Here is a 15,834-nt window from a genome sequence, read left to right on the forward strand (position 1 = left end):
GCCAGATTCATACCAACAGTCACGCAGTCGGATTCTGCTGGATAAACAAGAACAATGATGAAAGCTTATACTGTTTTGGGGGCTCTCTGATCAACTTCAAGGGAAGAGATACAGAATTTTGTATTGGGAATTTTGCATGGTAACACATGGCTTGTGGGAGGAACATTATCCTATTTAGGGTAATTGCAGTGTGTGTGTGTGTGTGTGTGTGTGTGTGTGTGTGAGAGAGAGAGAGAGAGAGAGAGAGAGAGAGAGACAGAGACAGAGACAGAGACAGAGACAGAGACAGAGACAGAGAGAGACAGAGAGAGGCAGAGAGAGGCAGAGAGAGAGAGACGGAGACAGACAGAGAGACAGAGACAGATACAGAGACAAAAAGACAGAGACACAGAGACAGAGACAGAGAAAGAGAGAGAGAACTTGACTTTTAAAATAATAGGTTTCAATGTGGCTTTTCAAGGATACCCCCCTCCTCCCCCACCCTCTCCTCTGCTCAACTCTGTCATCTCCATTTAAGCCTTCTCCTCGATTATTCTTTCTGCCTTCACACCACCTGTGCCCTGGTGTCCGCTTCTTTTAAGGTATTTCTTCTCCTCTACAATGACCCCTTCTAGTTTCCTGGCTACTTCAGATTCTCCAAATTAAACCTAAAAAAACTAAGCATCTAAGGTCCAGTTGGGGGAGAGAGGGAGGGAGGGGGAGAGGGGGAGAGAAAAGGGGAGGGGGAGGGAGAGCGAGGGATAGGGAGAGGGAGGGAGGGATAGAGAGGGAGGGAGGGAAGGAGAGGGAGGGGAGGGGGAGAGGGAGGGAAAGAGAGAGAGGTCCTTCTGGGTCTGTTTAGCTCACACAATATAAATTTTTGCAGTCCCTATCATTTAAAGTTTGTCAATCAATAAAAGTATACTATAAAGTAATGTTAAAGATACAGTACAGCAAATGCATAAATCAATATCACGATTGCTTACTGTCATGGTCACATACCATGTGCAGTCACAAGTACTATGCTTTTGTAGGATGGACAGCATAGTAGGTTGCTTTATACCTATATCACACAGACAAGTGAGAAAGGCACTGTTGTAATGTATGACATCCGTGCAAAAGAGTAGCTTTTAGCTCAATATTAACAATATGTGTGATTCCCATCACATCTGTAGTCCCCCGTTAATCAAAGTGTTGTTATAGGACACATGACTATCCACATACATAAGGCTTCATGTCCCCATTCCTATTACATACCATTAAGCATTACACTGAGCTTTTAGAAATTATATGTTCAGAAAGCTGTCCACAGATTGCACTTTACTATAACAAATGGATGTTAGAAACTGGGGGAGGGCATTGTTCTTTAAAGTTTCTAGAATATTACATTAGACTCTCTTCCTCTTTCTACCATCCTACTGGGATATCTCCAACAAATCCTTGTAACCCATGTACTGCTCACCTTGCTAGACAGTGGACAAATAGAATTACACATACTTCTTGTGAAATTTGGCCGGATGGGAAAGAAGTAGGGTATCATCTATATAAATAAATAAGTGGTACGATATTTTGATTAAGGAAATTCTAGATTCTGGTTTAACCTAAGTTCCATCTAAGAAAAACTCATCACCTATACCATTCATAGCTGCCAGGAAAAAGTTAAAAGCTAATAAACTATGTATTTTCAAGGCTAGTTTCATTAGATAGTTAATAAGATAGCTTTAAAATGTATTTTAAAATAACAGCTATAGATACCATGCATCAGGGTCCAGCCAGATAAGTATGTTTATCCTTCATCAAAGAAACTTCTCTTTGCAACAGAGACCATTGCAGAAACTCACATCTGTCAAACTGCAGAGAGCACGTAAACATGGGCACTCAGTCCCAGTTGTTCCATTTATGGCATTATTCCTGTACCTGAGGCTCAGGGAACATTGCATCGGAGGGAGCAGGAAGAACAGAAAATCTGCTGTGAGATTATGTCCCCTAGAAATGTCAGGGAAGCCTCAGCTGTGATACCTCAGCAAAATGGCTGGCTAAGCACAAGACCTGAAAAGTACCACCAACAGACATGCTAACATGGAAGAGGGAAGTCTGACAGGGCCCCATCTATACACAGAAAACTACAGGTAAATAACGAGGGCTGAGAGTGCCAGAAAGGGTTATGCAACACCACGTGGTCATCTCTAAAGTCAAACATAAGTAACATTAAATGAAGTGGACAGGTTGTACTCATATATTTAGGCATATATGCATATATATGTGCATATATAAAAATAGTTAAAGAAAAAGATATGATTTCAGGAGGGAAAAAATGAGGGGTTACGGAGAATGGATTGATGAGATGAAAGGGTGAGAGAAACAGTGTAATTATATTTTAACTTTTAAAAATTAAACAGAACAAATAAATCTTTAAAAAGTAAAAATAAGAGCTATCAACTTTAGAATAATTATTCATAAGCATCCTTATAATGCAAAACAGGAACTTTGGAAGCTACTGAGACTGTTGGCTGATTTTCAATCCTCTCTAATAATTATGGGAAAGCTTGGACCGAATTTATTATAGAAAGTTTTCAAACATTAGATTTATACAAATATACATCTTCAAAAATCCAATCTCTTCTTCATTTTCAGCCAGGAAGGCAATTTCGAACTTGCTATGCCAGAAAGCGTGATGAACTAAACAGGTTCTCATTTTCAATATGAATCTAGCACGGGGTGGGGGAGGGGCTTCTCCTCACTCTGACAAATGTGAGTTAATGCGACTCGGTGCCTCTTCCTTGAGCATGCTGGACGTTGTTTTCATTGGGCTGCTTTTCTATGATCTGCTTCGGAGCTTCTGTCTGTCAGTGCTTGAGTTCTGCTTTATGGAGTTTCACCCTCGGTCTCTTCCACTCACCTACAGTACATTAAAAACACAGAAATGGTGAAAGAAGAAAAGGAATGAGATATCTGTGGGATCATTCCCTAATTTTATAAAACATTTCTTTTATGAAAACCACTGTAAATTGTTCCTAATAAATATTCAAGACACCTGTGCCTCAAAGGTTAGGAGTGGAAGAGTCATCCTCGCAGAACTGATGAACGGGCATGATACCGAATGACTTGCTAAATAGACTCAGATTAAGTAGTACTTTTTTTTTTTTTATAAAGCAGTTGAGTTCTGCAGTGGTGTTTAGTCAGTATGCCCTAGAAGAGCCATCCTGGCCTTTAGAGCCAGTGTTCTTATTTGGTGGCACATCTGAATCAGAACAGTTGTTAATGATTTTGACAAATACACCAGTTTTGTCTTGGGCATCAGAGCCCATCCTCAAGTCCATCCCATGTGTACCTTCTCCCTACCTGTGTCTTGTGTGACTCAAGAGAGTATATTATAATTGACTTTTCAGTGAGCATAGTAGAATTTCTTGCCTTCGCAGTATAAACTAGAGTAGGTGCCCTCATTATCCCCCCTTTTTTGGGATGGATAATTGGTTCTATTTTTTAAGATTTATTTATTTTATTTATATGAGTATACTAGAGCTGTCTTCAGACACACCAGAACAGGGTATTGGATCCCATTACAGATGGTTGTGAGCCACCATAGGATTGGTGGGAATTGAACTCAGGACCTCTGGAAGAGCAGTCAGTGCTCTTAACTCCTGAGTCACCTCTCCCACCCCATAATTGGTTCTTTCATGGCATCCTCTACTAACCCCAACTCCCAGAATCATCATGCAGACTATCAAGGCTTGTTCAGGTGGCTCCTAACTGCTAAGACTAAGGCAACTGTGCTTAAAATGAGGGGTGAGCTAGCTGGTTTCCACCAGCCTAGACCTCTGGCCTTGGTCTTTGATTGACATGACCTCAGGGAAGATTCAAGTGCCCCTTCCCAGCCCTAGCTGAGAACAGCTACATTCTGAAGGAGCTCCATGCTCCCAGCTCCCAGCTTCATAAATGATTCCCCTAGCCTTCCTCTGAACAGTTTGATTCAGCCATCTCATTTCTTTGTATTTCCTAAATGTCACGGTTTTCCTCAAGCTCCACTCTCATTTCCACCTTGAAGCATCTTGTTGATAATTCTCAAAGTCAACCAGATTGTTTCCCCTTTCTGCTTCTGATTCCTTCCTCCCTCCATCCCACTCCCATCCCCTTCCCAAGGCCACATTCCAGGTATGTTGTCATATTTATCACCTATGTCATGACTGTATTGGAAAATCATCAGACCCAGGGCTGCTGGACTAGCTCCATCTGCCACCCAAACACAAATACTCTGCAAAGTAGCCCAGTGCCTGCCTGCCCTCCAGCACCCACCATCTTCACAAATGAAAGAATTCCAAATATTTGGCTCACACTTGAAATCGCTCCAAGGTCTCTCTCCCAGTACTTTCTCTGAATCTATCCCATGAGCCTTTATGAAGCAACACAAACAAAATTATAAGCCTCTTTCTTCTCTTTTAAGAACCCGTTCTGTGAAACTTTTCTGGAAGATTATAAATGAGCTCACTCTATAGAGTATTTAAATTGCTTTCTTAGAATAATTACTTAGCTTTAAAAAAATTCTAATCACATGAATCCAAAAAAGTCCAGCTCCATTCTCTGTCCATCGGTCCTCCATTCCATAGGCTCCTGCACCTCACCATCCTGGTGACAGGCCAGGGCAGACCTTGACTACAGTGTAACGTCTGATTTAAGAAAAGAAATGCAGGCGGTGGTGGCGCACGCCTTTAATCCCAGCACTTGGGAGGCAGAGGCAGGCAGATTTCTGAGTTCGAGGCCAGCCTGGTCTACAGAGTGAGTTCCAGGACAGCCAGGGCTACACAGAGAAACCCTGTCTCGAAAAACCAAAAAAAAAAAAAAACAGAAAAGAAATGGTCATCTTGGGCTGGTGAGATGGCTTAGTGGGTAAACACACCTACATTTAAGCCTGAGTTTGTTCCCCAGAATCTGGATGGTGTAAAGAGAGAAATGGCGTCTACAATTTGTCCTCAGAAATCTAACAGTCTTGCACAGATAAACACACACACACACACACACTAAAAAACTAAAGTATTCATATTAATTTCAAGAAAGAAAGATATACATGCTTGTTACTATTTTTCAAATATTGCAAACATGTAGAAGAGCAAGGGTCACTCCCTTTCTAACTACTCAAGACATTTGTAATATTTTGAGCATCCTTTCCTGTCTCTGTTGATCACATGTATTTTTATTACTACATAGTGAAGTTTCAGACTTTTCAGCTTAACCCAACATGTACTTGCCATCAAGCAGTTTTCCATGAGTTGGAAATTTGGCACAGGTTGGTTGGGGCGTTTGCTTGGCATCTTGAATGCCATCCGTGATGCTCTGGAGTGTAGTTTCTAAACATGCATATGCCACAGACATTACTCCTGCTTACTTTGGGTTTAAAATATTTTGGTAACTTATTGGGCAGTTAGCTTGTTGGAGTTCTCAGCTTGCCTTCTTGTAAATCATGCAAGGATGAACATTCTTAGGTCCTGAATTTTGCATTTATGTTGGGTTTTGTGTGTGTGTCTGTGTGTGTAAATTCAAAACAAATAGGTTTACAGGATCAAATGATAAACTAAATCAATGCTGGTGGATACTTCTGGAACACAAATGAGGGGTTACTTGAGGAATGATAGATAACTAAAAAGTAGCTACATCACCAACAAGCCCATTCCAATGTGGGTAATCATGAAAGTTGGGTCACTGGAGTTCTTGATCCAAACTTCAGGCAGCTCTAGCAAACAGTGTCTCCTCTCACCAACAACTGACTATTACCTTCATAATCCTTCCAAGGCATCTTTCAAATCTCTCAAGTTTCATGAATTTCCCAAGCCTTATAAGTTTTATTAGCTTCCTGACTTGTTCTAGTTAGGGTTTCCATTGTTGTGATTAAAAACACCATGACCAAAGTAACTTGGAATAGAGAGGGGAAGCCAGCAAGGACCTCAAACATGTCAGGAACATAGTTGTCAAGACCATGGAGGGATGCTGTTTACTGACTTGCTCAACCTGCTTACTTATAGAAGCCAAGGCCACCAGCCCAGGGATGGCACCACCCAAAAAGGGCCATCAATCACTAATTAAGAAAATGTTCTAGAGGCTTACCTCCAGCCTGATCTTATGGTGACATTTTTCTCAATTGAGAATCCCTCCTCTCTAATGACTGTAGCTTATGTCAAGTTGACATACAAACTATCCAGTACACTTAGAAGCCTCTCCTCTACATCCAGGAAGTAGCTATAACAACGCCCTTGCCCAAAATGTGGCAAATGCTTCTCTGGTCCTGGCTTCTAATCCTGCTTAGCTAGCCTGCGATGTGATATGATATGATATGATATATATGTGATATGATTCATATGTGATATGATTCACATGCGATGATTCATATGTGATGCGATACATGTGGATATGATACATATGTAATATAATAAACATGGATATGATACATGTGATATAATACATATGTGATCTGATACATATGGAGTAAAGGAAGTGACTTACAACAGACCTTGTCACCTCCATCATTGTGGTCCCACAAGAAATTTCATTTTCATTAGACAATTCTCATAAAAGTTATTGTAATTGCTGCTTATTCCTTCTTTAGAAAGATACAATCCAAAAACTACACAAATTTGGAGGTTTGTAAGTCTTTCAATGTTAGAGACTCTGAAACTGCAGCAGGAACTCAGGTTCCAAATATAAAATCAACAAAAATGTGAAATCATGAATCTTTTATTGTTATTACTGCTACTGTTGTCGCTACCTTACATTCATGTAAGAAATGATGGGTTTTGGATGACATAACTGTGTAGGCATATACAGCATTTTGATCATCCCCTCTTCTGTTACATCTTCTCCTCTCTCCCTCTCTCATTTCCCTTACTAAGTTCCCCCTTGTAAATGTTCTCTTCTTTCCACATTCCCGGCTTTTTTTAAAAAAAAAAAGGTAATTCTTAATCTCTCTGAATTTGGGTTATTTCATTCAGTGTGATAATATCCAGTTCAATACAGTTCCTGCAAAGAAGATGACTTTATTTTCTTTCTTTGTAGCTAAATAAAACTACACTAGAGGGCAGGGGTGTCGCTCAGTATTGGAGTGTTTGCCTAGCATATTCACAACCCCTACTTTGATCCCCAGCATTATAAGCAGCAAGTAAAGAAAATGAGAAACTCCAGTGTATATACGCCCTGCAGATGCCTCACAACTCTGCCAGTCAGTACAGTATAGTGGCTCTCTATCTGAGGTTTCACTTTCCATGATTTTAGTTACCCCTGATTAACCACAATCTAATAATTAAATGAAAAACTCCAGAAATAAGCCATTTAGATTTTTAAAAATATTTTTCTTTTTACATTGTAAAGTGTGTGTTTTATATATGTGCATATAAATTAAATATGTATTTTATGTCAAAGCATATATGTGTAACTGCATATGGCTCTGTGCACATCAGTGCAATACTCTCAGAGTCCTTAAAACTGCATTGGATTCTCTGGAGCTTGACTTAGAGACCTCCATCCTATTGTGAGCCATCCAATGTGGGTCTTCTGCCAAGGCAGCAAGTCCACTTAACTCCAGGACCTAAAATTCATTACTTCTAAAGTCCAAGTCATTCAGAGTAGCACAATGAAATTCCATACAACCTTCTCCGTCCCAGCCAGGATAGGAAAGACATTATTACAAACTTTGTTGACAGTGTGTTTATTTGCCTTATTGAAATATTTCGTGTTTGGTATGGCTATGTGGTAGTTTGAAAAGAAGTGAGTCCCATACACTCATGTGTTTGAATACTTAGCCCATGAGGAGTGTCACTATTAGGAGGTGTGGCCTTTTAGAGTAGATGTAGCCTTGTTGGAGGAAGTGTGTCATGGTGGTGTCAGGCTTTGTGGTCTCATATCTTCAAGTTTTGTCCAGTGTGGCAGTCTTTTGCTGCCTGCAGACCAAGATGCAGAACTCTCAGCTCCTTTCCAGCACCATATCTGCCTGCATGCTGCCATGCTCCTCAACATAATAATGGACTAAGTCTCTGAAACTATAAGACAGCCCCAATTTAATGTTTTCCTTTATAAGAGTTGTCGGGTCATGGTGTCTCTTCACAGCAATAGAAACCTAACTAAGACAGCCTGCATAGGAAACACTATAGCATATGCTAGATGTGGTATTGTTTGCAGTTTTAGGCATCACTTGGAACACATGCCACATGAATAAGAGGGTCATCTGTACCCAGCACCTCCTCAGGGCAGACCTGACTCCAGAGGGAGAGCATGAGAAAGGGCAAAACAAACAGAGCCTCAGAAGTAGATTCGTGTTTACAGCTGCATTATTCACAATAACCAGAACATGAAGCCAGCCTTGATCCCCATCAATAGATGAATGGATAAAAGCAGTGTGCTCCATATACAAAATGGAATTGTATTCAGCCATTAAGAAAAATGCAATCATGACATTTAGAGGGAAAAATTGATTAAAACAGAAATTATCATATTAAGCAAAGTACTCAGACTCAGAAAGACAAATACCTCTTTTTTCATCATGTCAAGAGCCTAGATTTTAAGAAATAACCCTGTGTTTTCGTATGTATTTGGAGGATGTAGGTCATGAAACAGGGAAGGAAGCTGTGAAAGGGAAAATGAAGACTGAAGGAGGGATGGGAGAGGAGGAGGAAGGGATAGTAACCCAAACACCACATAAAAGCCAAGTGGGGCTCATAGCGAAGGAGGAAAATAGGCTATTTAAAAACCAGATTCACACCTTCTACAAATCCCTGAAAATTTCCCACCCATGTCAGGCAGCTCAAAATCACCTGTAATCCCACCTCCAGGGTTCCAACACCAAATTCTGAGTGTTTCAGGTGTTCCACTCCCATGGACAAACTCATGCATACACATGAACTTTCACATAGATATAACGTGTCAATTTTTACAGGGCTGGAGAGCTGACTCAGCAGTTAAGAGCACTGGCTGCTCTTCTAATAGACCTGAGTTTGATTCCATTCCCAGTACCCACATATCAACTAAAAAGAGTTGGCTAAAACTATCTGTAACTCCAGCTACAGGGGTTATGAAGCTCACCTCTGACTTCCACAGGCACTAGGAATACACACACACACACACACACACACACACTCACACACACACACATGCGGTACACAGACAAACCTGCAGACAACACAACACATGAAAATAAAATAAATTAGTTGGGCAGTGGTGGTGCACACCTTTAATCCCAGCACTTGGGAGGCAGAGGCAGGCAGATTTCTCAGTTCAAGGCCAGCCTGGTCTACAGAGTGCATTCCAGAAGAGCCAGGGCTATACAGACAAACCCTGTCTTAAAAATTTTTTTTAATTAAAAAAATATTTGAAATCACATTTAATCCCACTAATGTATATTTAATGTACAGTATTTCCTTATTCTATTATTTGATGATTTAATTTAAAAAATAGAAAAGAAATGTTAGTAGAAGTTTATCAGGGAAAAGAAATGATATTTGGAAACTTCCACCCTCAGAAGTGTGTGTGCATTACACCAAAGCAAACCTAAACCTCAAAATGCACAAAATATTTTATAACAGCTAAAAACAAGTTTTCTCCCTTTCCATTTAGTACCTCTTATTTAATATTTTTCAAAAAAAAAAAGCAAATGCCTATAAATACAGCCTCTATTATGGGGGAATTTAGGCTAGAGCAGACCAGTATGTATGCTGAAAGGAGGGCTCTCAGTTCTTCCCCATTCAAAGAAAGCTAACTGCACTGTGAACAGTCTCCTTGGCTGTGTAGATCGGTGTGACTTCCTCTCCCACTGCTCGTAGGCAGCTGGCTGCTAAGTCACTGCCCTTGCCACCCACTGCCAAACAGGAGTACAGCTATCAATCAGTCTCCTTACTGCCTGCGAGCTCCTCACCCTGTGAGGAACCTTTTTAAACAACAGAGAGCATCTTAGCAGTAAGTAAAACTGGAAGCTGGACCTCATGGTAACATTCCCCACCTCCTGGCCATATGAAAAGAAATATTATCTTTAGAGAAATGTCTTTGCCTGGGATCTGAAATACAGAGTATTTGTCCTGTCCCAGGCTAACCTTGTCAAGGAGATCTGCATTTAATAAGGATAATCTGAACCCTATTCATCTTGGGAGAGGGGCGTGGAACAGGGAGAACCATAAAAAAAAACAGGCCCACTCTGCCCTGGGAATGTCTTTTTGCTGTCTTCCCTGGTGCCTCTGCCTCTCTTGTGGATGTAGATAGGCAATGTGCTACACAAAGTGACCATCCTGAGACAGAGATTGCTCTCTAGTAGAACCTCACCTCTCAATCCTGCTCAGAGACCATACATCGTGATCCTTACCATATCCTTACTTCCCTGGAGACCTGGAATAACTTTCTACACCTGTCCCACTGACTGTCCCTGGCCTCTGCCACTTGACCCTTAAATTGAACCCTTATTCCCACTTCCTTCCCATTGGCCCTTTCCATACGAAAAGAGCCAATGGGTAGGAAGTAGGCATATGTCAGTCATGCCTAAACTTGACTACTCAAAGCCATCTTCCTGGTATTGTGTTAAGCAGTAGCCCCTGACTCATTATTTTCCTCTCCCCTTCACAACTCAGATCCCTCTTCTAGAATACTCTACTGCACTTTGTAACAACCTTCTTCACCAGTGGAATTCTGCCCCACTCTATTTTACCTATGAATACTACAGCTATCTCTTTATCAAATCTTGAGTATCACATGTATGAACAAAATGCCTTTGGGGTAACTTCTGAATTTTCCATAGGCAATCCAGCACCTGAAGTCCAGAATGACTGTTTATAACACTGATGGTTTCAAGCCCAGCCATCATCCAATCTCCTGAAAAGGCCCTCAATGTCAGTAATTTGTGCATAGTCCCATCTCTCCTCTCCTCTCCTCTCCTCTCCTCTCCTCTCCTCTCCTCTCCTCTCCTCTCCTCTCCTCTCCTCTCCTCTCCTCTCCTCTCCTCTCCTCTCCTCTCCTCTCCTCTCCTCTCCTCTCCTCTCCCCTCCCCTCCCCTCCCCTCCCCTCCCCTCCCCTCCCCTCCCCTCCCCTCCCCTCCCCTCCCCTCCCCTCCTCCTCCTCCTCTTCTCCTTCTTCTTCTTCTTCTCCTTCTTCTTCTTCTTCTTCTTCTTCTTCTTCTTCTTCTTCTTCTTCTTCTTCTTCTTCTTCTTCTTCTTCTTCTTCTTCTTCCTCTTCTTCTTCTTCCTCTTCTTCTTCTTCTTCTTCTTCTTCTTCTTCTTCTTCTCTCTCTCTCTCTCTCTATCTATCTATCTATCTTCTAGCAATTTCTAATTGGGTCAATCAAGGGATCCTAACATATGCCACAATCTCCCCCACTGCCAATAGAAACTTTGTTCTTTGCTTCTTCACTCTGTTGAAACACACATCTTGCTTGGGGCTTGGGATGTAACTCAGTTGGTAGAGTATTTACCTAGCATGTATGAAGCCCTGAGTTGGATTCTTAGGTGGGATAACCCTGGTTTGTAGTACCAGCTCTTCAGAGGTATAGAGATGGATCTAAAGTTCAGGGTAATTCTTGACTATACAGAGCAGTGGCTCTCAGCTCTCCTTATGCTGAGACCCTTTAATACAGTTCTTGTATTAAATATAGTTCCTCATATTTTTTTGACTCCCCAACCATAAAATTATTTTGTTGCTACTTCATAACAATAGTTTTGCTGTTATGAACAGTAATGTAAATATCTGTGTTTTCTGATGGTCTTAGCCCCTGCGAAAGGTTCATGACCCACAGGTTGAGAACCATTGATATAGAGCGTTCACACAGGAACTAGGGTTGTACCTTCAGATGGGTTTTCTTAACATCCCCCCCCCCCACACACACACACATGGTGATGACTGTCTTTACAGTAGATACCTTGTTTGGAATATTGTAGACTATAGCAGAGTTCCAGTTTGTGTATGTGTGTGTGTGGAGGAGAGGGGAACTCTGCCAAATCTGAAGACTGAGGGCACTACCTCCCTTCCACAAACACCAGTCTGTAAATTTCATTCTATTACTTGAATTGTTTCAATAGCTTCTAATAAAATCAAAGCACATAAGTTAACTTGATTCAAAAGTCTTACAATTTTCTCCATATAAGAGCATCAACTATAAAGCTCCACCTTTGACCTACACCATCTAAGGTTATCGTCTTAAATGCTCTATGCTGCCTCCCTTGTAAGCTGGGGTAATTATGATAGAATTCACAAGGTTTGGGGACTGTCAAATGTGTTAAGATATATACAAATTTTTACGAAGTACTCGAATTAGGCATCTTTGTTAGTTGCACCCCAACTCTGATCAGGTTTTAATACCCCAGATACACTGTGGCCACTAATTTCTGCCTTCCCAGATTGGCTTTCTTTCCTCTTTGTCAATCTGCTAACCTCCCCTGCATTATGCAGGACTCAGAAAAACTGGCTCCACCTCTGTACAGACTTCCTCAAGGCCCTGAGACCAGCCATCTGTCACTCAGTGATCCCATGGCATTCCCAGTAAATTTCTATTTCAGCACATGTCATTTTCATTAATTATGTTTAAAAACCTGGGTTCCGTTGTTTGAACACTTACATATGTCAAGCCCTGTTCTAAATGCATCCCTGTATTCTCTTAATTAAACCTTGCCACAAGTATAGAGCATGTTTTAGTAATTGGCAAGTGATATATAGGTTGTTATTCCTTATTCATTGTGAGGTTCTTTATGGGAGAGTCTACAATTCATACCCTGATCATCTTTGACTCATCAGCACTCAGCAAGGTGCCCTGTGCACTGTGGGTATGTGATTAGGTTAGAATCTCTTGATTGACCCAATTAGAAATGGCTAGAAATGAGAGAGATGGGACCATGCACAAACTACTGACATTGCGGGTCTATTCAGGAGAATGGATGACGGCTGGACCTGAAACCATCAGCGTGATAAACAGAATGAGAAATAGCCACTATTAAATCCTTATTACTATATGAACATTTTCCATAGTGCTTACAGGTTAATGTGCTCTCGTTTGATTCTCTACTGTCATATAATCTCAGGTCTTTCCAAGGACATAATAATACAATTCACGATGACATTTCACTTTGTGCTCTTGCTTCAAGGGTCATATGCAAGGTTCAGGGATGTTTCAAAAGGCCTCACCTCGTGGGGTGCCTGCTTTTGGTAAAGGGTAAAGACACATTGCCCTGGTAACCTTTTCTTCTCGTTGGAAATCAGATGCAAATTACCACAGATTTATAATCAGAAGCTAATGTTATCGTTTCTATGACAATGGTCTAAGACGATAAGCATAAGTAAGTATTACTAAATTTTATCAAAATACACTTTGTGTAAATTGAAACCATGTGAAAAAAGGAGATATTTAATTTAAGCTTACATTCTTCCCTACCTTTGACCATCGTAAATGCTCTCTCTCTCTCTCTCTCTCTCTCTCTCTCTCTCTCTCTCTCTCTCTCTCTCTCTCAGGATGGTTAAGATCAAAAGAGTTACAGTATCTCTGAATGACTTTGAAGCTGATTTTAGTAGAGAGAAAACAACAGCTAGTCATGTCAGGGATCCCAAGGGAGGCCAATGGGAATCCAAACACCACCAACTCAAATCTGGAGATGCAGGCAATCTCCAAAGCTTCCAGATTGAGCTTGATCTATTCAAGCAGTCATAGCATAGACTCGAGGTCTCTCTTTGTTTGCCAGGAGCTTGGGGTGTTATGAGAAGTGTAACCTGTTCAGGATTGTCTCCTTAGGAACTACCACTGCTGGAATGAGGCATGGATGACAAGGCCTGATCTTCCTGTTGGATTTGGAGGCTGGCAAGCTGTGGACAGCACACCCCAGGAAAACAGTGATGGTAAGCCCACCTCTTTCCTATTCACTTGACTGCACAACTAGGTGTGTGGGTAGCATCCTTATTAGGAACCGACACTGGAAATGTGCTTGCTGGGCACGCATACAGGATTAACTGCCTGTCAATCAAATTTTAGTTTGTTTCAATAGTCAGCTTTACCCTGATTGTTTTACAACTTTTCGAAAAAGAATCTAACTTATATAATTCATCTACTCCTGCTTTGATAAGCAGTTTTGAAGACAAGGGCAAGAAAAAAAATATCTGGGTAAGCATTTTTACTAGGGCTATAAAATAAACTTCAGCCCTCCCTGATCCACAGTGATGAAGTGGTAAAAGGCTAGAAAGAAAATAAAGATATTGAAAATAATTATAAATCACACATTAAATTGTTGTTCCTTTAAAGCCTGATGTCTCCTGATGTTCAGCTTCAAAACCTGAGTTGGTAGATATTTGTCTTCTAACTTTCCAACCTTGATAATCAGCAGCAGTTGTGACCAACCCCAGATTCCTATAGAGCCACTTTTTAACATAATGATACACATGAGTGGACTGCAGACCCCACGCACTCATCTCTGTTTTCTGGTGTTGGTCCAAGATGGTGATGTCATACACCTTCATTAGATACAGAAGCATTCAGTCTACAGCCATGATGACACCATTCTGGGATACTGGCTTTTATAGAGAAAGTGTCATGCTAGCTGGGCTGAATACTACGAGGAGACTCGAAGGGAACTCATATCTGCCAGTCTCTTAGAAAGTGTTCCTAGATGACTAAAGTTTAATGGATTTTAGAAACATAACTATGACCATAGGATCATTAGCTAAGTGGACATGGTTAGTGTCCAAGTTCTACAATCGAACCTGACAAACATCATAAAGAAAACAGCAGTCAAAGGAAGGTCAATACAGCTATTGAGGAGGTATCAGATACAGTCCAAGTCAGACTTCTGGGGCTGTGATAAACACCATAATGAAAAGCAACTTAGGGAAGAAACAATTATTTCTAGGTGACTGTTACATAGTCCATCAGGAAGGGAAGTTGGGGTAGGTGCTAGAGATAGCTTGCTCAGTATCCTTTCTTGTATAACACAGAACCAGCTCCCTAGGGATGGTGCCACCCACCTACAGTGGACTCAGTGTTTTGACATCAATCATTGATCAAGAAAAGACCCCCACAGGCTTGCCCATGGGTCAGTCAAGTAGAGGCATTTTCCCAGCTAAGGTTTTCCTCCCATAAATAAATAAATGCATGCTAACCTGGATAGGTATCGGTTGATACATAGCTTGGTGCATATGGTTGCAGTCAGCTGAACAGAATTAGGAAAACTATTGTCCCCATATTCTTTTCTTCTCCATCACATTCAGGATTGGGTTAGCCTTCCTAGTAGAACCCTATTGACGATACACATCGGTCATCTGTCTCCTGTAGCCAGTGAAAGCATTTAGGCAAAGTCAGTGGTGAAGCTTGTACTGGTGTCTGTAGGCTGCCTAAGTGCTGTGTGCTGTCCTGTGGATGGGCAGAATTGGAAACTACAAATTCACACTGCCTTCCTCTTTGTTATGTGCTACAGGCATGTACCGCTGTGGCCCTGCCTCTGTCCAAGCCGTTAAGCATGGCCATGTCTGCTTCCAGTTTGATGCCCCGTTTGTTTTTGCAGAGGTAAGTGGAAAGCTGGAGGCAAGTGCCAATTTTCCACCACTGTCTCTTAACACATTGAAGAGTTAGACACCAGGTTGCTACTTCTCGATTTCCCAGGTACATCGAGTATGCTTCCTGTCAACCAGACATCCTTCCAGCCTCGGGTTTTTTAAATGCTAAACGCAATTCCTACTTAACACTTTCCTGTCTTAGACTTTTGAGGTTGTATTTCTACTAAAAGCAAGAGATTTGCAAACCTGAGTTTAGTTCTGGGCACCTAGGAACTGACAAGGATAATTCTGAAGACATCAAATGATGAAGTGGCTCACTCAACTAAAGCTCAGTAAAAAGTGGTCAGTTTCAGAGTATGTAACTCCCACCTA

General features: G+C 41.2%; 1 protein-coding gene across 2 annotated transcripts in view; it reads left to right on the forward strand.

Moving 5' to 3' along the window:
• F13a1 (coagulation factor XIII A chain) overlaps positions 1–15,834 on the forward strand; it is a 187,084-nt gene that overhangs the window by 116,655 nt on the left and 54,595 nt on the right. For both annotated transcript variants that reach the window (XM_029484978.2, XM_021180809.3), the window contains exons 9-10: positions 13,712–13,815; positions 15,384–15,472. In XM_029484978.2, the coding sequence (XP_029340838.1) occupies positions 13,712–13,815; positions 15,384–15,472 (193 nt within the window). The remainder of the gene's footprint in view (positions 1–13,711; positions 13,816–15,383; positions 15,473–15,834) is intronic.

Source organism: Mus caroli, unplaced genomic scaffold (assembly GCF_978045245.1).
Source record: "Mus caroli unplaced genomic scaffold, Mus_caroli_1 scaffold_15, whole genome shotgun sequence".
Taxonomy (NCBI): Eukaryota; Metazoa; Chordata; class Mammalia; order Rodentia; family Muridae; genus Mus; species Mus caroli.